The 26,035-nt window shown below is 45.8% G+C and overlaps 1 protein-coding gene across 1 annotated transcript; it reads left to right on the top strand.

Moving 5' to 3' along the window:
- Positions 1-4,810: 4,810 nt before the first annotated feature.
- LOC143823750 (dipeptidase 2-like) lies at positions 4,811-24,521 on the top strand. Its single transcript, XM_077310334.1, has 10 exons — positions 4,811-5,214; positions 6,089-6,215; positions 8,391-8,520; positions 10,453-10,600; positions 11,111-11,180; positions 12,559-12,735; positions 16,891-16,978; positions 17,981-18,056; positions 18,907-19,042; positions 20,973-24,521. Exons 1-10 carry the CDS (start codon positions 5,078-5,080, stop codon positions 21,087-21,089), a joined length of 1,206 nt encoding a protein of 401 aa, XP_077166449.1. The 5' UTR covers positions 4,811-5,077; the 3' UTR covers positions 21,090-24,521.
- Positions 24,522-26,035: the final 1,514 nt, after the last annotated feature.

The following is a 26,035-nucleotide window of genomic DNA, read 5'->3' as shown; positions in this document are numbered from 1 at the left end:
TTCCCACATAGAAGGTACATTCGGATCCTGTTTTCAGTCCCTTCTGAAAGCATCTCTCCTACACCCTTATCAGAACTGGCATACGGCCCACCATCTATTTTTAGAAAAAGTCGCACAGCCCGTTCATATGTGAGGCCTCCGATAAGCTGTCCTCCCAAGAATCGTGGGGTTGGCAGGGGACTGAGTCCTGATAAGCTTGAATTGAAATTGACTAGACTACTGCAGTGTATTCTATGCAGTCCTGCCCTTAGAAGCTTCCAACCCTCTCCATGCGGAGATAATTTAGTTGCAGTGTTTATCTCAAGAGAACATGTGGCTGCATTTACTGGCAAGTGGAGAAAAGGTGAAGAAGGAGCTACTCTTTTTAGTTAATCTCTCTTCTTTCACAGTTCATCACGTGAGAACAAGGAGATGTAGTAATGCTAATCCTGGATTCTGTGAATAAACTTGTTGCATTAAAAAAAAAATTGTTCGTGGCATCATCATCATCATGACTAACATTTTAACGTAGTCAAAAAGCCAGATATTAAGACTGCAGAGTTATACTCTCATAAGGCCACTAAATTCAATGTGCTTAGATGGGTGAAACTCTGCTCTGCATTGTGGTGCATAGATGGGGGCACTGAATTAGCAGCAAAGAGACCGACTCCCCACCATAGCAAACGCCTGATTAGACCAAGATGTGAACTCCTCTCTTCCAAGCCCAAAGGAGCATCCAAAAGTTTTTCCGTAGTGGGCCACATGAACTACAGGATTCTGTGCCATGCACCTGTCCTCCACCTTGTATGCTCATTAACTTCCACATGGCAACGTTGTCACTGAGACCGTTTATGCACTGGGAACTTCATTGCCCCAGCTCCCGTGCAGGAGCACAAATAGGAGGTGGATGAGGTGCACCTGGCCAAATGCTCCCCCATGTGGGTGTAGGAAGAAGTGGGGCAACCTGCCACAACTAAAACTCCAGCCTGCAGCACAGCGTGAAACCTCCAGTGCATAAACGGTCTGAATGTAGCACGGCTGCTTACGCACATGCTGGAATATGTGCAACTGCTAAAGTGCACTGGAAGTGCATTATCTGACATGTGTGCCAGCAACCACATCGTGTGGGGTTCACACTTGGTGTACAAGGACTGGATGTGTCTCAAATAGTAGTTAAGTGTGTTGGACTCAGTGCTTGCACAGGGGATACCTTTACCTTATAGTATATTCAAATGCATTTGTTCAACTCATCTAACTTTTTATCTATTTTATAATGGATTGGTTTTAATTTGTACTTTTATATTTCTTATTGGATGGTCCCTGACCGCAAATAAAACTGATGATGACAGTGATTATGCAATTTTTAAATGTTGGAATCGTAAGCCATCTTGAACCGCAGCAGAACATTACGATGTAAATGTTTTAGTTTATCAATAAATGCACACACAAAATCATTTGAGGCGTGGTCCAGAAGAGAGGATTAGTTGCATAATGACTGGGTGCCCCCCCTGCTGTTCCACCCAAGAACTCTTGCTGCAACGTTCAGTATGAACTGTTCAAAACGTTCATCTTATCTCAAGCACAGGTTGTCTTGGGTCGCTTAATGATATGCAGTGTTACAAAATGGCATCTTACCTTAAAACAACTGCAGCCCGCAGAGTTCAGAATTTTTAAAAAAAAAAACCCCAAGGCCCTTTGCTTCTGCTTTAAAAGATAGGAAAGCTATTTTCAAAAAAAAGGTTTTCAGGTTTTTATCATAATTATATTTACCCCTGTTCTTACTAAGATAGATTTTATCTATCTTAAGAGCTATCTATCTTAAGAACTATTAAATTGGGCAAGATAAATTTAGATTTCAGCTTTAATGGGCTGTCTTAAGCCAGTTTGGGGTAGTGGTTAGGAGTGTGGACTTCTGATCTGGTGAGCCGGGTTTGATTCCCCGCTCTCCCACATGCAGCCAGCTGGGTGACCTTGGGCTCGCCACAGTATTGATAAAGCTGTTCTGACTGAGCAGTATTATCAGGTCTCTCTCAGCCTCCCCTATCTTACAGGGTGTCTGTTGTGGGGAGAGGAAAGGGAAGGCGAATGTAAGCCGCTTTGAGAATCCTTCGGGTAGAGAAAAGTGGCATATAAGAACCAACTCCTCTTCTTCAGTAATATCAGGGCTCTCTCAGCCTCCCCTACCTCACAGGGTGTCTGTTGTGGGGAGAGGAAAGGGAAGGTGATTGTAAGCTGCTTTGAGACTCCTTCGGGAAGAGAAAAGCAGCGTATAAGAATCAACTATTCTTAAATTTCTATTTTTAAGTCATTCATCAATTTTAAAACAATTTATCTTTCCTTTGTATTGTGTGGAAAGTTATACCAGGTATTTGTTGTATTCTACTTCTCCTGTGTTACTTTGGTGTAAACAGGCATATTTTGTATTTTCTTCTTATTGTTCTGGTGTAGGTCTGTAATAAATTTACTACTTACTACTACCACCCCTGGTTCTTGGAACTGCATGGGGATCTTATTTTTCACTTTCCCCCCATTTGGCTTTTCTTTATTGTTTGGTCCTAGGGAAAATTACCAGACTGTACCCATGAAACCATCCCATGAACTTTGCAACGGGCGTGCTTCCATCTGGGTTCATTGCGTGGGAGACTCAGATGCTCCTGTTGTTCCGCAGAACAAGTAAAATTCTTCAGGAGGGCACTCTTACGAAGTGAATGAGCTTGCATTGTACATATTGTGCAATTTCCTTGTATTCCCCCCCCTACAGTGCTCTTGCATTTTGTCACCCAATTTTATTATTCTGCTTATTGTGTGGAAGAAGAAGAAGAAGAAGAAGAAGAGTTGGTTCTTATATACCACTTTTCTCTACCTGAAGGAGGCTCAAAGCGGCTTACATTCACCTTCCCTTCCTCTCCCCACAACAGACACCCTGTGGGGTGGGTGAGGCTGAGAGAGCCCTGATAGCACTGCTCGGTCAGAACAGTTTTATCAGTGATATGGCGAGCCCAAAGTCACCCAGCTGGCTGCATGTGGGAGAGCGCAGAATCAAACCCGGCATGCTAGATTAGAAGTCCGCACTCCTAACCACTGCACCAAACTGGCTCTCAACATTGCACTGCATTTGTGAACAGGGAAGGCATAGTTCCACCTTCCCTGGCTATGCAACACTAATGCATATGTCCTCCACCAGTGTGTGTATGTGTGTGTGTGTGTGGGGAATCTAAGCATATAGCCCTTGGGTTTCCAACTTCCAGATGGCACCTGGAGATCTGGCATTACAACAGTTCCCCTGGAGAAAATGGCTGCTTTGGGGGCTGGAGGCTATGAGGTTTCTAACCTACTGAGATCCCCTCCCTCCCCAAACCCTGTCCTCTCCAGGCTCCAACTCCAGATCTCTGGGAGTTTCCCAACCTGGGATTGGCAACTCTCATCAGCCCTGTCTCATGTGGCACGGCTCTAAGACCTAACTCCATCTGACACTGGTTATGGTCGACCCTGTGTCCATCCCAGGCCCTGGTCAAGTTGGGACATACCATCTTCAGGCACGTGACAGCCCAATGCAGACTGGGCTGTAGTCCATGGGCAGAGAGGGCTTCAGCTTCCTCCTGCCAAACAGGGTCACAGTGATTTACTGGGAAGACACACCAGTATGTGCCAACCTAGCTCTGATCCCACAATCCGAAAAACAGCCATCAGTCCAATGATGCAGACCACCGGGAGAGGAATCTGGCTGCCTGGGACAGGTTTGCTGGGGTGGAAAATGTGTTTACCCTTCCCATTAAAAAAAAAGGAGATGATTGCAGAGGTGGAGGAGAGATTACCTTGGAAGCAACTTTTCCAAGAAGCAAGACATCACTGTCAATGCATTAAACCCAGGCATTCATCAGAAGTATCATCCAATCCAATTAAAATGTCTTCGTGCCTAATTTGTTCTAATTCTTGAATGCCAGCTCAGTCTTGCAATTGTTCCAGGCAGGACCCCAGCTGTTTCCCAGCTGTGAGCTCTGCATTCATGTCACAATAAGGATAAATGTATTTCCGCACTACTTAGTCCACACAGAGCTTCGTGCTTTTATTTGTGCCTAGTAAACATCTGTATCAATCCCAAGCAAACCAAAGAAATGTGCGAGAAGTGCCTTAAAATTTATCATCTTCATTATGCAGCATCAGTATTGATGGTGTTTTCAAGGCACACAGTTTGGAAGGTTACTGGGGCCATATCTTCAACACCCAGCCTGGTGTAGTGATTAAGAGCAGTGGCTTCTAATCTGGTGAGCTAGGTTTGATTGCACATGCAGCCGGCTGGGTGACCTTGGGCTTGTCACAGCCCTGATAGTTCAGTTCTCAGAGATCGGTTCTGTTAGAGCTCTCTCAGCCTCACGTACCTCACAGGGTGTCTGTTGTGGGGAGAGGCAGAGAAGGTGATTGTAAGCTGCTTTAAGACTCCTTCAGGAAGTGAAAAGCAGGGTATAAAACCGATTTGCTGACATACTTCATTCACGGCCCATCTTTCTCACTGAGACTCAATGTGGATTGCAGGTTGTTTTAAAAAACAAGAAATGGAAGAGGAGCCCCACTGTGCTCTGCACAGTCGGAAGCTTCCAAGGGGAGCCCAATGGACAAACATTGTGGCAGTCTAGCCCAGTCCGCCATATCCTCGTCAGAAATAGCTCCTGTCTCGTCACTACATCTCTGGAGATGAATGCTCACTTGAAGCCTCCTACATAAACAAGGAACATTTCTATCAATAGAACTGTGGGATGCAAGCTGTTTTCTGACAAGGAGGCAGAGGGAGTCTTTTTAAAAGAAGATTAACTGGACTTCTTTAAAATGGGATCTCGGTGTGCTTTCTCTGTGGGAAGTCATCACCACAGAGATGAACAAACAAGATAAGCTGGGAGCTACCAGAGCTACATCTGATTCAGAGAGGCAGCTAAAGAAGCTTGTGGACTGACAGGGCTCCCCTTGAGTGACAAGGGTCCCCGTATTCCCCCTCCCCCCAATTTATTATTTTTCAGCGTTAACCTTGTCCGAGAGATCAAAACACTGTAACGAAACGCCAGTGCCTGGTCTGCTGACTTGGGAACTTCCCCGTCTTCTCAAGATGCTCGTGAACTCCCAAGGAGTTCTGCTGAAGTTGCTTCTCTGGCTCTTGATACTCCTTTGCGGTGTTCTTCGGAGTTGCAGTTCTGACGACAGCAGGGTGACCCGGATCATGATGCAGGCCCGCATAATCCAGGGGTATGTAGAAGATGTCTCGCATCCTCTTACAAACACATCTGTATCAAAACACCCCCACGGGGAGCTCAGATGCTTTCAAACTCTGCCCAGGAATGAATTAGAGCAGGGGTAGTCAACCTGTGGTCCTCCAGATGTTCATGGACTACAATTCCCATGAGACCCTGCCAGCAAACGCTGGCAGGGGCTCATGGGAATTGTAGTCCATGAACATCTGGAGGACCACAGGTTGACTACCCCTGAATTAGAGGACAAAACAAGTGGGGATCCTGTGAGATTTGGGGTGGGGGTGGGGGATTCCTAAACACCAAGAACCCAATTCACACCCGCTCCACTTTACTGTGGAGCCAGTGCATGGCCCCCTCGGTATGGGCTGCCAATGGGCAAATGGCACCCTCCCATGTCCCTGCAGCTGGGTGACTTTGGGCTAGTGGCAGTTCTCTTAGTGCTGTCCTCATTGAGCAGTTCTCTTAGAGCTCTCTCAGTCCCACCTACTTCACTGGGTGTCTGTTGTGGGGAGGGAAGGGGAAGGTGTTTGAAAGCCTCTTCAGGACTGACGTTGAGTAGTGAAAAGCAGGGCATTATCGGGTGCCCCTTTGCCCAGGGAGCTGCCGCTGCCCTCAGCTGTCGCTGGTGTGCCCTGGGGGACACCTTGCTGACCTCAGATGTAAGAGGGGAGGGGGTTGTTGACAACTGGAAACCTCCTCCTCTCATCCAGCAATTCCATGGTCTCTTTCGCTCTACTTTCTGCAGGCTGGTGTTATCCTCCCCTATCTGCAAGGGAGAAGTCTCATCCATTTGATGAGGTGAAATTTGTGATCAGGGTCAGAGGCCGCCTGTCAGCGTGGTGATTTTGTTCTGTCTTTGTTTTGTTCAGACACAGTAATCTACCCTTCAAGCTGAGGCTGTTGTACCAAAACAAGCTGAGCAAAATTGATCTAAGAACGCTGAACACCACGAACACAAACATCCAGAAACTCCAAGCTGGCCTGGTTGGAGCTCAGGTGGGCTTGGAGAGATTTGCAAATGAGAGGGGTTTGCAAATGCTTGGCTGTACTTGACTCTTATTGTTATGCCAATAAAGGTTTATCATTATTATTATTATAAATGAGAACTATATACTGATCGATGCCAGTGCGTTAAACTGTTCAGGGGTATTCCAGGGTATATTTATTTATTTACTGGGTGCTTCTTAGGAATTAGAGTCATACAGACTTCAGCCAAATTAATACAGGGTTGAATCTCATTGGTTATTCCAACATACAAGTTTACTAAGTATGGGGAAATCTCATCCTCACCAACAACATAAAATTCTATCCCGAATTTATCCTGACCTGGCACTTTTCCCTTACTGTAATTCCACAACTGCATCCTTAACTTCTCCTGTTTTAATCAGGGCTTCTGATTGTTCTCTATACTTTAGGCTATCTGGGGCAAAGAGATATATTTTGGGGGAAACGGATCTACGCCTACCAAATTAACTTTTTCTCCTCTAGATAAATCTGCTAAACTAAAAAGGAGAGGACGAAGTAGCAGCAAATATTTGGGCGATTTCTTTTTTGAAAAATGTATCTTGACTGTTTTCCAGCCAGCAATCTTGCTAAAGATCTTCCGTTTTTTTATTTCTTTTCTCAAAGAGAACTTGTTTAGCATTAGTCACCTCTTTCGCTACTAAAAACGCATTATAGAACGTTAATTTATCACAAGCAGGCGGCTGTTTTCACGTATCTTCGTCATTCCTCGGGCTCTTGCAACAGATTTCTTTGGGTTCTTGCGACAAATGATTAATGCCTGTGATTATTATCGCTCTCCTTTTCTTTTTTCATTAAGTGGCTATGTTGGGAGATTATTTGTCCTCTGAGGCATGCCGTAAAGGCTTCCCAAACTGTGAGGAAGTTCCTATCTGGGATATCGTTAATTTTCAAACAGTTTATTTAGGACAGTGGATGTCTGTGTGTGCATCATTTCCTGAAGGGCTCAGGATGCACCGGCACCTTGCCCATCACAATCGGCTCAATTAGAGGAGAGGAGAATTGCTTAGTGGCAGATAAATTGAGCATCTGTTGTCAGATGAGAATCCTGACTCCAGTTCAGCCGTGGAGAGTTTGTGCTAATTTTTTGGCCCACAGTGTGAGGGAACCAGATGACCCCCCCCCCCCAATATCCTTTCAAGTACTAAAGCCAGTTTGGTGTAGTGGTTAGGAGTGTGGACTTCTAATCTGGCATGCCGGGTTCGATTCTGCGCTCCCCCACATGCAGCCAGCTGGGTGACCTTGGGCTCCCCACAGCACTGATAAAGCTGTTCTGACCAAGCAGTGATATCAGAGTTCTCTCAGCCTCACCCACCTCACAGGGTGTCTGTTGTGGGGAGAGGAATGGGAAGGCGACTGTAAGCCGCTTTGAGCCTCCTTCGGGTAGGGAAAAGCGGCATATAAGAACCAACTCTTCTTCTTCTTCTTCTAAAACAGGCTGTTTTATAGGCACATAGAAGAAAAACAAGATAGCCTGGTGTCTAGTTTGGCCCAGGGCGAGGATCTGAACTTCCCAGGCCCTACTCAGAACTCTTTACCTGCAAACTGAAATTTCCCTCGTCCTGCTCTGATGAACAGAGTTGCAGCTGAGCTTGAAATAGTTCTATCTCAGGCTTTCTCAGTAGAAAAAAAATAATTTGGCATTATTTGGAAAAATCTGTGTTGCCTTTGAGCATCACTCCCTCTGGGCTGGATCTGGATCTGACAACCTTCACGCTCGTGGCTGGAAACCAGCCAGCGCTGCTATTTCCGTGCAATTCTCCACCATCTGTACGGATTGTGATCAGAAAGCAGAGTGGGCTGAAGCAGTCCTGAGCTATGTTTCGAACTGCGTTCCAAAGGCTGGACAGTGTCACTGACCGCTCAGTTCCCCAGCCAGGCAACTCAGCATGGAAGGAAATGGGCTCTGTCTTTCAGAGCCATGCTGCCACTGACCAGGTCCAAACTGATCCCATGGATGGGGGCTGCAGGGGTTCCTTTGGCGACGATGATGGTTTTTAAAAGCCCCCTTTTATGACAAGGACCTTTTATTATTTTATTTTCAGTTTACGCATAACCTGCCAAGAGGGTAGTTCACTTTGGGAATCAGGCTGCACATTTCTCAAATAAATAAATGAAAATTACTTTCCCTCTCTCCGCACATACCAGTTTTGGTCCGCGTTTGTCTCCTGCGATGCTCAGGACAAAGATGCTGTGCGTCTCACCTTGGAGCAGATTGACGTCATCCAGCGGATGTGTAAAACCTATGACGAATTTGAGATGGTGACATCGTCCCAAGGTAGCCAGTCCTCCTGATCGCTTGTTATATTCATGGTATAAATCCAAATTGCAAAGGCGCATTTCTAGGTAGACAAGTGCTCCGAAAACCTGTTGTCTGTTATCTGGCTCAATTAAATTTGCTACTTATGACACGTCTTTGTTGTGGCTGCAGACACGATGACAGCTCATTCCACATGGTCATTTTCCTCTGCTTCTAAACTAGAGTGCTGTTTGGGGACCAGACATATGATGCTGTCCTCTAATCAACTACTTTCCAAGTTTTTTCTGTCTCCAGAATGCTCCTTCTCAGATTTGGTTTACTGCAATGCTCTTCCTCAAACTTGTTTTAGTTTAGAGCCAGTTTGGTGTAGAGGTTAAGAGTGCGGAATTCTAATCTGGCGAGCCAGGTTCAATTCTGCACTCCCTCACATGCTGGGTGACCTTGGGCTCGCCATGGCACTGATAAAGCTGTTCCGACCGAGCAGTGATATCGGGGCTCTCTCAGCCTCACCCACCTCACAGAGCTTCTGTTGTGGGGAGAGGAAAGGGAAGGCGACGGTAAGCCGCTTTGAGACTCCTTCGGGTAGAGAAATGTAGCATATAAGAGCCAACTCCTCCTCCTCCTCCTCCTCCTCCTCCTTCTTCTTCTTCAGAAAATCCTTTAACACACTACTGGAATGGAAAGATGCGTTTCCAGCAATTCCAGTAGGAATAACAGCCTCACTGCAGGCCCTGGAAATCTCCTGGGATTACAGCTGATCTCCAGGTTACAGAGACCAGTTCCCCTGGATAAAATGGCACAGTCCAATGGCTAATTTTACTGTGCTGGACCTGCTGAGGTCCCTTCCCATCTCAAACCGCACCTTCACTATGTTCCACTTGCAGATCTCTAGGAATTTCACACCCTGGAGTTGCAGCTCTAAGTTTTGTTGGCATCAGTGCCATCTTCCCCTGGCAGCCTCTTGTAGCTGCCATTTCCCCACCACTGCCCCTGGAAGGGCTTTTTGAGGACTTAAAAACAAAATCCTCCAGCATTGAGGCAGAGGCAACTGACACAATGGCAACTCTTAAGCCGATGTTGTGTAGCTAATGCAAATGGTTCTGCATCGGCAACAGCAATGAATACAAAACAGAGAATTTCCCCTGAGTGGTCACAGCCTATGAGCCTACATCAGACAGAAATAATTCCTTAGCATGTTGGGCCAGATTAACATTATCAGCTTTTATTGGCTTTATGCTACTATAGTTTCAATTCATTCTCCAAAGAATCCTGGGAAATATGGTTTGACAAGTGGGAAGCCCGCAAGAACCTGAGGGAGTCATTTCATTTTCTCTGGGCCACCTTCCCCAGGTTATTTCCTCCTCCTCCCTGCCTGACAGCCCCCATAATGTCTCCCCTTTCCCTCCTCCCTTCTTTCCTTTTCACTCACAGCTGACCTTTCTTTGATCTATTCTCCCCATTGTAGTCGATACCACATCTGGGTGAGTTGTACAAGTGTGTGTGTGTGTGGGGGGAATCTGGCACGATACAGTCTGACCCTGGGAGCTAAACTGAGTCAGTACTTGGAAGATTTCCCGGGAAGTCTCTGCAGAAAAATGGCCACTGAGATTTCAGAGGATCTTCGCTTCTTAAAGGGATTGGCGCTGATTCCATTATTGGGGGTGGCGCAATAGATTTCACGTTTCCCCCTGCAAACCTGGGGCTTTTCTCAGATTTGCTCAGATTTTCTCAGATTTGCTGCTGGCAAGATGCTACAGATTTTGGTCCTTGACATTTTCACAGGACTGGCATAGACTTGGTTACGAGGGAACGACTCTCAGGCACCCTTATGCGCTTGACTTGACAAGATGTCCATCGCTACAGCACACCCCCTATGCCTAGAAGTTCCATTCATGTTACTCTGCCATAATGTACCTTTTGAGCTTGCCTTTGAACTTTCTTTTGATCCAGGCATCGTGAACACACCAACCAATAAGATTGCTTGCTTGATTGGCATCCAGGGGGGGCATTCCATCGACAGCAGTCTTGCGGCTCTGAGGGCGTATTATGAACTAGGCGTCCGATACATGGCACTGACAAACGCCTGCAACACACCCTGGTAACTCCTTCAAGCAGACAGTCCTCGTTTTTATTTCTTCAATGCTGTGGCATTTTGGAATCAGCTGATATTATACTGTCTACCTCACTGGGGGCTCCACGTGTATAAATGGGACACACCTAGATTTCCTGAATGCAGCAAATATTTCCACTGTGGCTCGCATGGCAGAGACTAAAACTCTTGCGTACTTTGAGAATCTACAAAATCCCAACTCATGCAACTCCTCCCCCCTTCCCAAACCTGGCTTTGTGGACTCTGAGCTTCCGTCATAGTGTTTCCAAATCCAAACTGGGTCCCTGCACACTGAGGAACTGGTTTCCCAGCATAAAATTCACAAAGCACATCAGGTCACCAAGACCTGGGAAAACATAACAAGCAGTTAGCTCCTCACGAGTACAATCTCTGTGGCAAAAGTCCTATTTCGCCCTCGCAGAGCGGTCACTAAAGTCCACCTTATGGTTCTTCTTAGATCTTGCCTGTGTGAATTGCTGGGTGTTGTTTATTTTTTAGGGCACAGTCATCAGTAGAATCAGAGGACCAGTTGTATTCCACGGTTAATGGCCTGACCTCATTTGGTAACGTAAGTAAATATACATATTGACCTCCAAATGTATTAACCTGATTAGCCTCCAAACAAAGTTTCTAACCTCCTGCAACAATCAAATATTTATTGATGCAAACAGGGATGCAGGAGACTGGTCTCTCTCTCTCTCTCTCTCTCTCTGAGGATATTCCTTCCTTTCCCCCCAAACTCACTCTTTCCCACTCTGCTTTTTTGCCCCCTTCCTCAAACTCTGTCCTCCAAGCCACCTGCTTCCCTGACACTCTGTTCACCCTCTGCCACCTCTACTGCCAAGCTGCTTGCCCATTCCCTCCCTGTCACTGGGGCATCCTGTCTGCACCCCTCCTTCCCAGTTTGGTTGTGGGTAGCAGCTCTCCTTCCCCTGTTCACAGGCAGCAGTGCCACCTTCAGTTATCTTGCCAGGCCTACAGAGATACATTGTCAACTCTTGCACAAATAACACTAATCTGTTTGGGGGAGATTTAACCCCTCTCCCTTCTTTTAACTTTTCAGATTTTTCTGCAAACCTGGAGGTGTCCCTCAAGTTTGCAGAAAAAAAAATCCCCTCTCTATCTACATAGCCCCAATCTGCAGATGTAAGTATCCATAAATGAGGTCATGTTGACTATCGAATATATTGATTGCTCTGAAGACATATTTGCACTACAAGCCACTTTTACTTGTGTGCCTCAGTCGTGAGGACAAAAGGTGTGCATGAACCTGGTCCATGTAGCCCTTGAAGCGGCTCTGATCACTATTTCTGCTCTTATATGTATCCATCCTAATATGAGATAGCAAAATGGCAGATGCACCCCTTGGAGTTTAGCTTCTTCTTCTGAGCAGCTGTACATTAGAAAAACGTACATGTCTTTTCTGTGCATGCTCCACCTATCCATAAGTACTTTCAAGCTGCAGGTTGAAAAAAGATAACATGCATACCTGAGAAGGTGTTTTAGTGGAATGTCTACTAAGCATTATGTTTGACAAGAGGAACAAAACAGATAAGACCATCTAATAATGTTAGAATGTATGTGTGGAAGTACCCAGTGACACTGAAGTGCAATAGATTCAGGATGGGATAAAGCAGAACATTATTTTTTAACTCAATGAATTATTAAATCATGGAATTCATGCCTGGGAACACAGTGATGACCATGGGCATGGATGGCTTTCAAAGCAGATTAAACAGATTTTATTGATGGCTGGTCCATCAATGGTTACCAGCCATGGTGGCTAAATGGAATCTCCAAAATTAGAGGCATTAAATTTCTGAATCTCAGTACTAGAAGACAATGTCATGGGTTGGACTTGGGCTCTGTGTCCTGCTGGTTACAGGACGCTAGACTGATCTGCTCAAGCCAGCCTCTTATGTTCCTATGTCTCCATGTTGTGCTAGAAAGTGGTGAAAGAGATGAATCGCCTGGGAATGATGATAGATTTATCGCATGCCTCTCAAGCAACTGCCGTAAATGTCCTTAAAATCTCCAAAGCGCCTGTCATTTTCAGTCATGCGTTAGCCCTTACAGTTTGCCAACGACCAAAAAACATTCCTGATGATATTTTGCAGCATCTGGTAAGTCTTATTTATCTCTATAACTTATAAGAAACTGCACAAAAGAGGATCACAATAGAGGGCTAGACTATAAACTTTCTTCTCCAACCTATTTTGCATGGGTGTTTCCCTTTACTTTCATGGTGTATGTAGATTGGATATTCTTTGTTATTCTGCACTGATTTTTCTCCCTTCAGCGCTCAGTTTGCTTTCAAGTTGTTGTTTCTCCGGGTTTTCTGGAAGTGTTTTTGTGGCCATTTCCCCCTCGTTTTGCTTTCAAGCTGAAGGTAACTCAGAAGTGAACAGATTTCACTGGATTCCCCCCACCCCACACTTTTGCTGTCTTTTGAAGATAACCTCCCCCACCCACACTGGGCTCATTCCACTCACTTTGCACCTTGCACTATCCACCAAGCTCCATTTTCCCACAGTGCCTGAAATTAATATACTTTTCTCTGTAACAGGACCCATAACGGCTTACAACAAATAGAGATTTAAACAAACAAAACTAAAACCCTGAGCCCATTTGGGAGGGTGTAGTTTAGCAGTGTAATAGGCTGCCTAAGGAGGTGGTGATCTCCCCCTCACTGGCAGTCTTCAAGCAAAGGTTGGATGCACACTTTTCTTGGATGCTTTAGGATGCTTTGGGCTGATCCTGCATTGAGCAGGGGGTTGGACTAGATGGCCTGTATGGCCCCTTCCAACTCTATGATTCTATGATTCTATGGTGGAATAATAATAATAATAATAATAATAATAATAATAATAATAATAATAATAATAATAATAATAATAATAATAATAATAATAATAATAATAATAAACCATAGAATCATAGAGTTGGAAGGGACCTCCAGGTTCATCTAGCCCATCCCCTTGCATAATGCAGGAAATTCACAACTACCTTCCCACCCACAGTGACCCAACTACATGGCTAGATGATGCCTCCCCCCTCAAAAAAAAAGTCTGGCCTGGAACAAATTCACTTCCCGATCCCAAAGTGGCAATCAGCAGCATTTCCCTGGGCATGCAAGAAAGGGCCACATGAGCCAAGCACCGACAGTCCCTTCTGCCTACCCACTTACAATTTGCCTACGTTCACAAAATGTATACAACAAAAATACGCAACTTCCTAGGGACAATCCAGAATCTGACAGGCATGTTATTCAGACTACCAGTAGGGTTACCAACCACCAGATCAGAGCTGGAACACTCCTGGAATTCCAGCTGACCTCCAGTCTATAGAGATCAGTTCCCCTGGGGAAAACGGCAGCTTTGGAGGGCAGACTCTATGGTATACCACTGAGTTCAGGAAGTCTCTCCCCTAGCTCTGTCCCCAGATCCCCAGGAATCTTTCCAACCAAGGGTGGCAATTTTTGAAGCCAGAAGTGGCAGCCCTACCTGATGTGGCACGAGCTACAGACTAAGAGCCCATTTGCTCTTGGGCTTCATCTCATGCCTGAGTCAGGCAGAGCAACCGAAAGCACAGCTAAAATGGCAACACTAGCTGCAGTGTCCCTTTTTACCTGCCCTTCCTGCCCAGATTCAAAGAGCCTTTTCTAAACATCTGAGTCAATATCACTGGAGGGCTGAAATTTGCTCCTAAGTAATTCTTATCTATGGAATCTGCTCTCGAAGGTACTCTGAATATTCAACTATTGTCTGAATATATTTTGACATTCGAGTTCCATATTCACTAAATGACGGCGTGATAATTGCATATAATGGTATTTAACATCAGGCATCCTATTATAGTTGACAAATTCCAGAGTGCTGGCTGTGCTGTTTTGTTGCAGCATAGCAGAAAAGCTGTCAGTGTGCGCCTGTACAGTGACTCCGGTGATAATTACAACGGAGCACACAGAACTTGCTCAAGGTCCCTGGCCCCAGAGAAATAAAACTGGCTTCAACTAAAGCCAGGGCTTTTTCAGCTCTGACCGCGATCTGGTGGAATGCTCTTTCGAGCAAGATCAGGGACCTAAAACAGTTACATGAGGCCTATTAAAGAGAACTGTTTGATCAGGCCTATGGTTAAGGCCAAAAAGACATACCATCCATGAACTGGCCTCCCTACAGAAATGAAGAACTGGACACAATTATAAAAACTGAATGCACATGATAAGAGAGCCAGTTTGGTGTAGTGGTTAGGAGTGCAGACTTCTAATCTGGCGTGCCGGGTTCGATTCTGCTCTCCCCCACATGCAGCCAGCTGGGTGACCTTGGGCTCGCCACGGCACTGATAAAACTGTTCTGACTGAGCAGGAATATCAGGGCTCTCTCAGCCTCACCCACCCCACAGGGTGTCTGTTGTGGGGAGAGGAAAGGGATGGTGACTGTAAGCCGCTTTGAGCCTCCTTTGGGTAGGGAAAAGCGGCATATAAGAACCAACTCTTCTTCTTCTAAAGCTCTGATTTCCATTTGTTTGTGTCTGTGTTCTTTCCCCATTTCTGCAAGGAAACGGGCTCCTTCAGGGGCGGTCCCAGCTTCCCTCCTCAGTTGGCCCACATCAAGGGAACATGCAGAAATCCCCATTCCATTTTTTGATGTGGGATCCAGTGGGGGTGTAGTTAGTTAGTTTTATTACGGTCGTAGACCAGCATAAGATGATACAGAAACATCCATTAAAACCAGGAATTAAAACATCTTAAAACTGTGGGGGTGTATGTATTTCCCAGCCTGCAGCCACCATTGTTCCCATCCCTCTGTGGCGTCACTTCTGTCCTCTATCCCGGAAACCTCCCCTACCTCCCGGACTGGACTCTGGTTTTTCTGTCTTGGCACACCCATCTGGCTGCGTAGGTGCAGCCCAGCAGGGCAGGGCAGTCATAACACAATACCTTAAAAAAATGCAACAAAATGGCGCTGGAAGGTGACAATGATTGACAAGTAAAAAGAAACGGTGGGAAGTTTTCACTTTTTGTCCCTCGGCTATCGTGTGCGGAAACAAATGTGGAGGAAAACAAGAGTGAAAGGGGGACAAAGACTCCCCCATGCGGAAATGGGAAAAGGTCCCGGGAGTCATCCTGAGTCATCGCAACAGAGCAGATGAGTCCTCCATGTGGGAAGAGTCAAGCACTGCGCCCACAGAACTTCATTCCCCTCCCACTTGAAAATAGAGAAACAGCAAATGATGCTTGGATTGTTTTAATGCAACTCATTAGCTTTAAACATTTGAAATGGTTTTAAACCATTGTAAATGGAAATTGACGCAAGCAGCCTTGAGCCCTCGGGGAAGGGTGGCCTATCAATCTGATAAATAAGCAAATTAAATTAATGAGGGTCGCCAGTTGTTTCCTGGCCACAGGTGGGGGACGGGGTAGGGTTGCTAGATCCAGGCTGGGAAACTCCTGGAGATTTGGGGATAGATCCTGTGGAAGACAGGGACCTCGCTGGACACAAGGCCATAAAGTCTACCCTCCAAAGCATCCATTTTCAGCTGGGGAACTGATCTCTGCAGCCTGGAGATGAGTTGTAATTTCAGGGGCTCTTCAGGCTGACATCCCTACATTGCACTTCTGCTTTATTCAGTTATTCCAGTGCAAGTCCATTAATTTTCATGGCTTAAGGCTCTGTGCAGGGTTGCCCAGCCAGCTTGGTGTAGTGGTTAAGAGCAGTGGCCCCTAATCCAGTAAGCTGGGTTCAATTCTCCGCTCTTCTGTATGCAGCCAGCTGGGTGACCTTGGGCTCATTACAGCCCTGATACTGCTGCTCTCTGCCCTGATACTGCTGCAGTAACATCAGGGCTCTCTCAGCCCCACCTCTCTCACTGGGTGTCTGTTGTGGGGAGAGGAAGGGAAGGAGCTTGTAGGCCACTTTGAGAGCCCTTTAGGTAGTGAAAAGCAGTGTATAAAAACCAACTCTTATTCTTTTCATGGCAGTTTTGTGGAATAATTTGAACCTCCTTCATCAGATACATGAAGTATGCATCCATCCCTCCATCCCTCCATCCCTCCATCCCTCCATCCCTCCATCCCTCCATCCAAATATATTAATTGTAAACAGTTGGATCAAAAGGCAATGAAATGCAAGAGATCCAACTTGTGACATTTTAATGTAAAGTCTGACTGAGTAGATGCTAAGAACTGTGACTGACTGTAGTAGCAGCAACAGTTAGGTTGTACAACCACCTGTCAGCACTTCGTTCAGGAGCTGTTCATTTTGTCCTTCTCTTTGCAGAGAAAAAACAAGGGAATTGTGATGGTCATGTTTCACGCCAAGCCAGAAGACTGTGCAGGCAAACCTGTTAACATTGCTACTCTAATAGGTTTGTAGCTGCTTTGTACATTTCTCCCATGCTGGGAAAGAGAGAAAAGGATTAGGCCCCTATGGATTCCTGTGGTTCAGCCACCGGTCTTTAACCTACCACCCCACTCAGTAAAGAGGGAAGCCTTCCCCCGCACTAAGGGGACCCCCTTCCTCTTGAGTCACTTTCTCTCCAAGAGCCATTTCTTTCATCTTGATGAAAAGAGCCACTTTAAGTAGAAGAAGGCTTTACACCAGGGGTGGCCAAGCTGTGACTCTATTCTGCACACATAGGATAATGCACTCTCAATGTGCTTTGGCAGCTGGATTTTCCAGTGCAGAACAGGAAAATCTACTTCTAAAGTGCATTGAAAGTGCATTATCTATTGTGTGCAGAATAGGCCTAGATGGACTACAGTTACCCTGCATTATACCACGCTTGCATCCAGGCTTCTGTCTGATGATTGTATGGGATTATTTCTTTATCGTATGGCGTGTGTGTTGCGTAGCCAGGAGATCTGAGGATTGTCTGGCAGCCAGGCAAGAGATGTTCAGAGGTGTTTTGCCATTTCCTGCCTCTGCATCATGACCTCTAATGTTCCTGGGAGGAACTGCCACCCAAGTCCTTGGAGGTCATTCATCCAAATACTAGTCGGGGTCAGCCCTGCTTAGCTTCCATGATCTGATGGGACTGGGCTTGTCTAGGAATTTGGAGCTTTGGGTGCAATGCCAGAATTTGGAAAATATTGAGGAATCTGGGTGGGGAAGCAACAATCACAACAACTACATTCTAAGCCGGGCTTGCAACTTTGACCTCTTTCAGATGCTACCAGGAGTGGCAAGAGACCAACCATGTTGCTGGTAATAAATGTGCCAGCCAAAACAATGTACTGTTTTAACTGATAATTCTCTCTGTCCTCTGAGCGTACAGACGACACTGGCTTATCCTATGTCATGTCAGCTTTTTCTGAATCGCGATACCCTTTCTCTGCCATCCATTCATTCACTGTGTTTTGTTCCTTAGAAATTCTTGACTACATCCGGAATGTCGTGAGTTCCAAAAACATTGGACTTAGCGGTAACGACTATGGAGAGCTTCAGTTAGTACTGACTTAGAACCGTTCTTCGTTTCTTTGCTCATTAACCTGATAGGAGATCCGGTGTGGGTAGCAAGTAGTCCTATTAAGTGTGTGTGTTGGGGGAGGGGGGGGAGGAGGGTCCAAAATGGAGAATGACCGTAGGATCAGGGAAGGATCGCCACAGGACTCTGCTCCATTAAGGAGCCACACCCCCCATCTTTCATCTAACTGGTGTTTTCCTTAGGGGTCCACCCAGCTGAGTCCTGCAGGAAACCACTAGCCAGATGGAAGATGGCTTGGGGCACTGGGGGTGGAGGTCACCGGCCACCAAGGTTATGCTAAAAGTCCCACAGTGTAAAAGGCATCTGTCTCTAGAAGCTTGTCATCTCCCCACCCCTGTGGTTTCAGAGGGCTGATTCACACATTATGGTTATTTAAATTTATAAATTTAAATTATAACATCCGCTTGTCCCCCATAAGGCTCCTGTGGAACTTGTTGATCAGATGTTTTCTGGGAGTTTTGTACTCAGAACTTAGATTCCAGGGTTGCACAAGCTCAGTTTGGATCAGAATCTTGGCAAGGGGAAGGGACTTCAGTCCCCCACCCGTCACTTTCCTGATCTGAAATGGCTTCAGATAGCTGCTGTTTTTTCAGTTGGGAAAACTTCTGTGTGGGACCTTGGAATTAAGCTTTTAGATGGCTGCCTTACCACTCTGCGCCACATCAGCTAACAAATTACTAAATTGACCTTGTAAGGTATGAATTGACCTTCATTTAACCTTTGTTCTGGAGCTCATGGTAGCTTCCCTTTCTACAATTACAGGACAAAGAGACTTATGGTGAATTATTTTCTGATTTCCTTACTAACAGAGTCTCTGAAGGACTGGAAAATACACTCAAATACTCATCATTGATCCAAAAACTGCTGGACAAAGGCTGGACTAAGAAGGAAGTGCGAGGGATTTTGAGAGAGAACTTTCTGCGAGTTTTCCGTGCGGTGGAAAAAGTAAGGTTGAAAAATAACATGATGAGCTATGCTTGGGTCTGTTTTGGGTCCCCCCCCAGCCTTTCTTCACAGTGAGTGGTGGGGCCCAGAGTTCTCCCAGAATAGCACTATAGAGATCAGTTCCCCAAGAGAAAATTGCAGCTTCAGAGAGTGAACTCTATGGTACACCAAAGAGTTTTGGAGAAACACAAGTCCTAGACTGACCCACATTCCTGGTGACCTCCCCCAAGCTTCACCCTCCCCAAGCATTGCTCCCAAATCTCCAGGAATTATCTAACCCAATATCAGCAATTCTGCTGGCATATCTGAGCTCTATCATGGGCCAATAGGTCAAGAGTAATGCAAGTCCTTTAAAAGGAGCAAAAGTCATGGGTGATGCCCTTCACACCTGGTGCTCTGAAATGACCAATCAAGAAAAGGTAATATCCTGCCAAAGTACACAGGTGACTCTTTGCTCATTGGATATTCTTGCAAGAAAATCACAGCAGCATTTTGGACGGTCTTAAAGAAACCTTACAATATAGCCTCAGATATCCCTTTTAATACAGCCGAGGTGTTTAAAAATGAGCATGATCAGAAGGACGAGACTTAATGGCTCAGATCTTGACTAACATTTCCAGGAGCAGCAGGTTTTCTCTCTATAGAGCACCAATTCCCTGTCTCTGCTTTCCTATTGCAGCCCCAAATACTCTCCTGGGGGATGGGACTTCCAAGAAGAGCCTGGGGTGGGGGGAGTTGGAGACAAAGATGGTAGATAATAGAGCGTATAGGTTGGTTCATGCTGAGTTTGTGTCCTTTTGGCAAACTTGTTGGGAGAAATATTTAGTTCTAAATTTAGATGAACGGAATGTTTGGCAGATAGCAATAAGGGGTTGGATCCTATGACTCTCTTTCGCTGAAGATTCTTCTTCTACATCTGGAGGGAAAATTCCTTCCCCAGAGCAAGACTGTTCATTTAATGGAAGGCAGCTGTTCATTGGGATGCCATGTCCAACAAAGTTACTTTACATGTTTAAAAGACAGCAACTTTAATTAAATGGATTCTTCCCCCCTCCCTTTTTTAATACAACTGACTTGTTATTTATTGGAACAGGAGCAAGTCCTGATACAATGCAATGCAGCTAAGTTTAATCCTGCTCTGATGTAGCGTTGGCTTGATGGCCATGGTTAATATTCTGACGGCAACTTGAATTTGTTAGATTCCCCCCCCCTCCACACACACACACACACACACACACACACACATTTCTGCCTCCTTGTAAACAGCAATATGTCTTTCTGGTTATCTGAATCTCCAGCTTTCTTTTTTTTTATTATTTGTTGTTGCCTTTTTGTCGCCCTTTTTGTTGTTGAGATATAAGGGGAAAGTCATCTGTTTGGACAGTCGGTGGGATCACAAGAATGTAGGGAGAGAAGGAAAAAGAAAAGTAACAAGGGATAAACGCAATCTAACATACCTATTGTAATTGAACATGGTTGTGTGGTTTTACATTTTAAAAGAGGAGAGATCCACAAAAGTTACCTTAGATTTTACTCTGGTTTGTGAAACATGAAGAACAAGATGTAAATGCCTTGAACATAAGCGGACACCTGAAGCAGCCTGATACCAAAGCAGACCCTTGGTCCATTGCAGACAGCACCATCAGACCACTCAAACCAGCAGTAGCTCCCCAGGGCCTCAGGCTGGTAGTAGATATTGGGGACTGAACCAAGGGGACCTTCTGTGCCTCAAGCAGATGTTCTACCACCGAGCAATAGGTTTCCCTAACGTTTCCTACGCTCCAGTGCTACTTATACTTTTGGCATGATGATTTGGGAAGGATTTACGTCCAAATACTATGATTAAGGTGTGTGTGGGGGGGAAATCTCTTTCCCTCTGGCAATGTTCTAGACTCTGCGGACAAATGGCTCTTCTCTTCCATCTTTCTAGGTGCGGGATGAGAGTGCTTCTCTGAAACCATTTGAAGATCAAATAACCCAGCGTCTGGTCGTGAATAAATGCCGCTTAGAGCTGAAACCGCCTCCTAGGATTTCTGTTTTGAATTGATACCATTGCCGGGATAGTTGACAATCCGATCTTTCACCGCTGTTGTGACTACAGGGAAGACTACAGAAAATCCACCTCCCTATGGAAAGAAGGCCACTGCTGAGGCTGAATATCTTTGGAAGTGACCCAGCCCCTAGGACAGGGGTGGCCAAACTGTGGCTCTCCAGATGTCCATGGACTACAATTCCCATGAGCCCCTGCTGGCTCCTTAATGGGGCAGAGTCCTGTGAGCTGCTTTGATAATCTTTTGTTGAGTCAAAAACGAGGTACAAAGGAACAGCTCCCGTTCTTTTTCTTCTTCTTCTGTTAACAGAACATTACATCGGGATCCGAATCAGAGTGTCCAAAAGGAACCTGCCGTTTTAGAGGCAGTAAACAGGCATGTACACAAAAAAAAAACAATTGGACTGTTTCAAATTCAGTCCACATCCATTCGGTCTGAATCTGGAGCACCTGAAATTCCCTTCTCTGTCTTGGATTCAGGCAAATTGATTTGCCACCATAATTATCCATGGAACTATTAGTCAATGGGGAAATTGCCCTTTCAATCTATTCTGTGGTCTGGGGGGGTGTGTGTGTTGGTGGAGGTTACAGGTGGAGGTACCAAATTCGCAGTGTGGCCCCCAAGTTTCAATATGATTGGGGGCCCAATTCTACAAGCACCCAAAGAGGGTGCCCCCCTTCTAACCTCCATTGTTTCCAATGGTGAGGAAGGAAAAGATTCTCTGTTCTTGGCTCCCTCCCCCAATGGAGGTCAAATGGAGGTCAAATGGGGGGCACACCTGCCATATCCTCCAACTAGAGGCTGGTAACCCTATGGGTGGGCAGATGATTGGCAGGCACCACTTTCCCTTCATCTGGCAGCAAGGAGGAGAGGGGGGCAGAAAAAGCCTGTCCCATCCACCTTCTTTCTGTACTCTGGGAGCGGGGGGATTCTGGGTGGGGGGCACAATGCATCTGATTATCTGAGTGGCTAAAATGTATTGAGCAAAAGATTAGATCTATAGGCACGGTATCTCCTTAGATTCTTTATTTATGGCAATTGAATTCTATGCGTAGATTATTGGACATGGAATTACAAAATCTCATTGAGACAGCCAGAGGAAAATGTTCTTCCTTGAATTTGGGTTTCTGCCAAGCTATGGATCCATTGCTTCATGTTTTTATCACCTAACAGCCCCTCAACTGTAGCGAGCATTTATGCTAGCAAGATTCAATGCTCTTCCCCTAGGCTGTTCCTTCAAGGGGGATTTACAAAAGAGACCCTGTAATTACGGCTGCACGGAAACCATCCTACATGTGTTTTTCTATTGTCCGTTCTCTGCCGTGCTTCGTGGGTAGCTCATAAACTTTTTCTAATCAACAAGGACTTGATGATGAGGCTAAGATCATTTTCCTGTGAGGAAACAAGAGTTTCTCAAGTTATGGACTCGGTTGTCAAGATTGTACAGCTGGCTATGAGGTCCCGTAACTGAAGAACGATTAATGCTTTATAATGCCTTTCTTTTTCTCCTGCCATCTTTCTTTTTATGCCAATAAAGGTCTTCTGATGCTGCATCTGATGATCCAGTTTCCAGAAGCAATATCCCAGTTGGGAAATCCTTCTGTTCTTCAACAGGACATGAGGCCACAGGACATAAGGGCAATACCCCTTCAGTTTTCCTGATTGTGATCCCTTGTCCCTCAGGCCACAGATAGGAAAGAACATTCCCCCTGTTCCTTCCTGTAGAAGTTTGGGGAAAGAGCAGCAGCTGGAAAAACTCCAGGCGAGGAAGAGGAGGCTGCAGTTCTTACCCCACAATAAATGCACTGTCTTTAACTATCGTTTTGAAAACAATATGCATTTTCCCCAAAGGGAACTTATCTCTGTAGTCTGGAGAGCAGATGTAATTTTAGGAGAATTCCAGTTCCCTCTTGGAAGAAGAAGAAGAAAAAGAGTTGGTTCTTATATGCTGCTTTTCTCTACCAGAAGGAGGCTCAAAGCAGCTTACATTCATTTTCCCTTTTCCCTGCCCACAACAGACAACCTGTGAGGTAGGTAGGATGAGAGAGCCCTGATATTACTGAAGAAGAAGAGTTGGTTCTTATATGTCACCTTTCTCTACCCGAAGGAGTCTCAAAGCGGCTTACATTGGCCTTCCCTTTCCTCTCCCTACATCAGACACCCTGTGAGGTAGGTAGGATGAGAGAGCCCTGATATTACTGAAGAAAAAGAGTTGGTTCTTATATGCCACCTTTCTCTACCCGAAGGAGAGAGCCCTGATATCACTGCTCAGTCAGAACAGCTTTATCAGTACTGTGGCGAGCCCAAGGTCACCCAGGTGGCTGCATGTGGAGGAGTGTGGAATCAAACCCGGCTCGCCAGATTAGAAGCAGTCCCTCTTAACCTCTACACCATGCTGAAGGTTGGGAACCCTAGCTGGACCTGTACAATAGCCTTGTCTGGAGATGGGTAGGGGAGTTTCAGAAGCGGTGAGAGTAAAAATATTTTTCTTTCTCAGCCCTTCAGGGAGCTTCCCCTCCCGCTAGTATTTATTGATAGCCAGGCTGTTCTTCCCCTCCCAAATTCTCTTTGGCTTTGTTATTTGCAAAAACAGCCTGCAATTCTCTAGGGCTCCTTTTCACACTTGGTGCCCCAGCATAGCTGACTGTATTCCTAATCAATTCCTGCAGAGAAGTGGGAGAGACAGAGGCTGGGGGCTTTAAGGAGTACATTTTTTTCTTGCCTGGGAAGTGTGCTCATTTGTTTTTTAAATGCTTCATAATAGGCATATAAAATAAAGTTTAATGATCCGTTGCATCGAATGGAAAGGGGGAAAAGGAGCTTTACTCCTGACTCCCCAGGCTGTCAACTCCGGGTAGCCTGAAGATCAGTTGTACCAGGAGATCTTCAGTCTCTACCAAGGTATGCTCCATTGTCCCCTCCTCCATTTTATCCTCACAACAGCCCTATGAGGTATGCAAGACTGAGAAAGTAATTGGTCCAAGGCCACTGTTTGAAGTCTTGTGATGACACAGGGATTTGAACCTGGGTCTCCACAAGTTCATCTTACACTAAGATCATCCAGTTCCAACAAACTGGTGATCCCTGGCCCAAGAGAAGTACGTCTATCCTCAACCAGGGCCAGGGTCTTTTCTGCCCTGGCCCCATCCTTGTGGAATCAGTTCCCGGAGGACCCAAGGGCCTGATGGAAGTGAGCCAGTTCTGCAGGGTCTACAAGCCAGAGCTCCTCCACCAGGCTTTTCGTTTGGAGACAATGAACATAGAGACAACAGAACAAACATCTACTGAGCTCTTTCTGCATGGATCCCCCCCGAATCTGAAGTTAGGTTTGATCAAAACACGCCGCAACAGATCATTTGGCGATATAGCTGCTATGATTCTTTAAAATTTTTAAATGATTTTATCATACAGTTTAAATTACAGATCAACGTAATGGTATTATGTTGTTGATTTTATTATGTTGTCATTGTGGAACGCTGGAAGCTGCCCCAAGCTGGTTCTTTTCTCTCCTGAGGGCCATAGCCAGCTTTCCCCACTAGGTGGCACTGCAACATTTCCGAGATGTGACCAGACTCTTGATCCACTCAGCCAGTGTGGAAGAATCTACCAAGCACTTAGAAGAAGGGGGAGAAGAGTAGGCTTTTATATCCCGCTTTTCACCACCCAAGGGAGTCTCAGCATGGCTTACACTTGCCTTCCCTTCCTCTCCCCCCAGATTAGAGGCCGCGGCTCTTAACCACTACCCCAACCTGGCTCATTGAGCTATTCTAAAAAGAAAATTGCCCCCTGCATCATGAAACGAAACCTGCAGTTTACAAAGTTCTAAAGTTATGGTTTGAAAGAATTAAAACAAACGCAAGGGAATGGCAACTGTGATGAGACTGAATTGTTCATTTTGTGGCACTGTTGGAAGGTCGGGGACAAAAACCCGGCCAAGCCATCTTAATCCAAGCCCTCCTGTGGTTCATGCATTGATTAATGCAAGGTGGAAACAGCAGGCACAATCTGAGTCCAGTGCTTCACAGGGAACTCTTTAGGCCCACAATCTACCTGGAAGTATCCAAGGCAAAACTGGTGCATTCGCGACAAAAGCACCTCTTTCCTGCATGTTGTTAGGCTGTCAAGACCCCTTTGATCTTGGAGTGTTGCAAAAAGGCTGGGAAGTTTAGCAGATGGATAAAAACTGCACATAGACTCAACAGCAATTGTCACAGATCCCCTCTCAGTCGTCTCCTCTCCAGGCTAAACAGACCAAGCTCCCCCAACCTTTCCTCATACGTCTTGGTTTCCAAACCCCTCACCAGCTTTGTTGCCCTCCTCTGGACAGGCTCCAGTTTGTCTACAAACAAACCGCCCACACTAGCAGGCATCCCGGCATCCGAGTCCACTCCCCCAAATCTCCTGAGCCTTCCAAGAATGTGTCTACAATTGCCAGTTAGGTTGGGGAACACCTGGAGATTTTGCGGGTAGGGAGGGGGCTTCAGTGGGGAGACTCCTATAGAATCCGCCTTCCAACTGTGGCCATTTCCTCCAGGGAAAATGATCTTTGTTGCCTGGAGATCTGCTATAATAACCATCTAGCCATCTCCTGGAGGATGGCAACCCTACATGGGTCAGGCTTCCCTAAGAAGCAAGGATTATTGGAGGGTGGGGGCTGTCTTTATGGCAACAAGTTTTTTTGCGCGCAGATTCTCTACTAAACATTTCGCATACTCACGGACTTTAAATGTTTACAAAGGGGATGGCGGCTGCCATCCAAAAGAAGCCTGCGGTGTTAATTAATTTTGCAGTGACGACAAGCACTGCACTGGCTCAAAAGCCATCACAACAATTTTTTTGCTCAAAACATCAAGCTGTTTCCTGGCAGAGAGGGCTGCTAAAGTATCCTGGTGCATGGCTGTGGGTGTGTTTTGAAAGGGTCAGAGTTTAGCGTGATCCGCAG

The sequence above is a fragment of the Paroedura picta genome, chromosome 14 (genome assembly GCF_049243985.1).
Source record: "Paroedura picta isolate Pp20150507F chromosome 14, Ppicta_v3.0, whole genome shotgun sequence".
Classification (NCBI taxonomy): Eukaryota; Metazoa; Chordata; class Lepidosauria; order Squamata; family Gekkonidae; genus Paroedura; species Paroedura picta.
The sequence above is the reverse complement of the archived record's forward strand: the minus strand, read 5'-3'. Positions and strand labels throughout refer to the sequence as shown.

Excerpts from the sequence above, each read along its gene's own strand:
- LOC143823750 (XM_077310334.1), top strand. The coding sequence starts at position 5,078 with ATGCTCGTGAACTCCCAAGGAGTTCTGCTGAAGTTGCTTCTCTGGCTC. Across the intron at positions 6,216-8,390 it reads CTGGCCTGGTTGGAGCTCAG|TTTTGGTCCGCGTTTGTCTC; the intron begins GTGGGCTTGGAG and ends CGCACATACCAG. Across the intron at positions 12,736-16,890 it reads ATGATATTTTGCAGCATCTG|AGAAAAAACAAGGGAATTGT; the intron begins GTAAGTCTTATT and ends TTCTCTTTGCAG.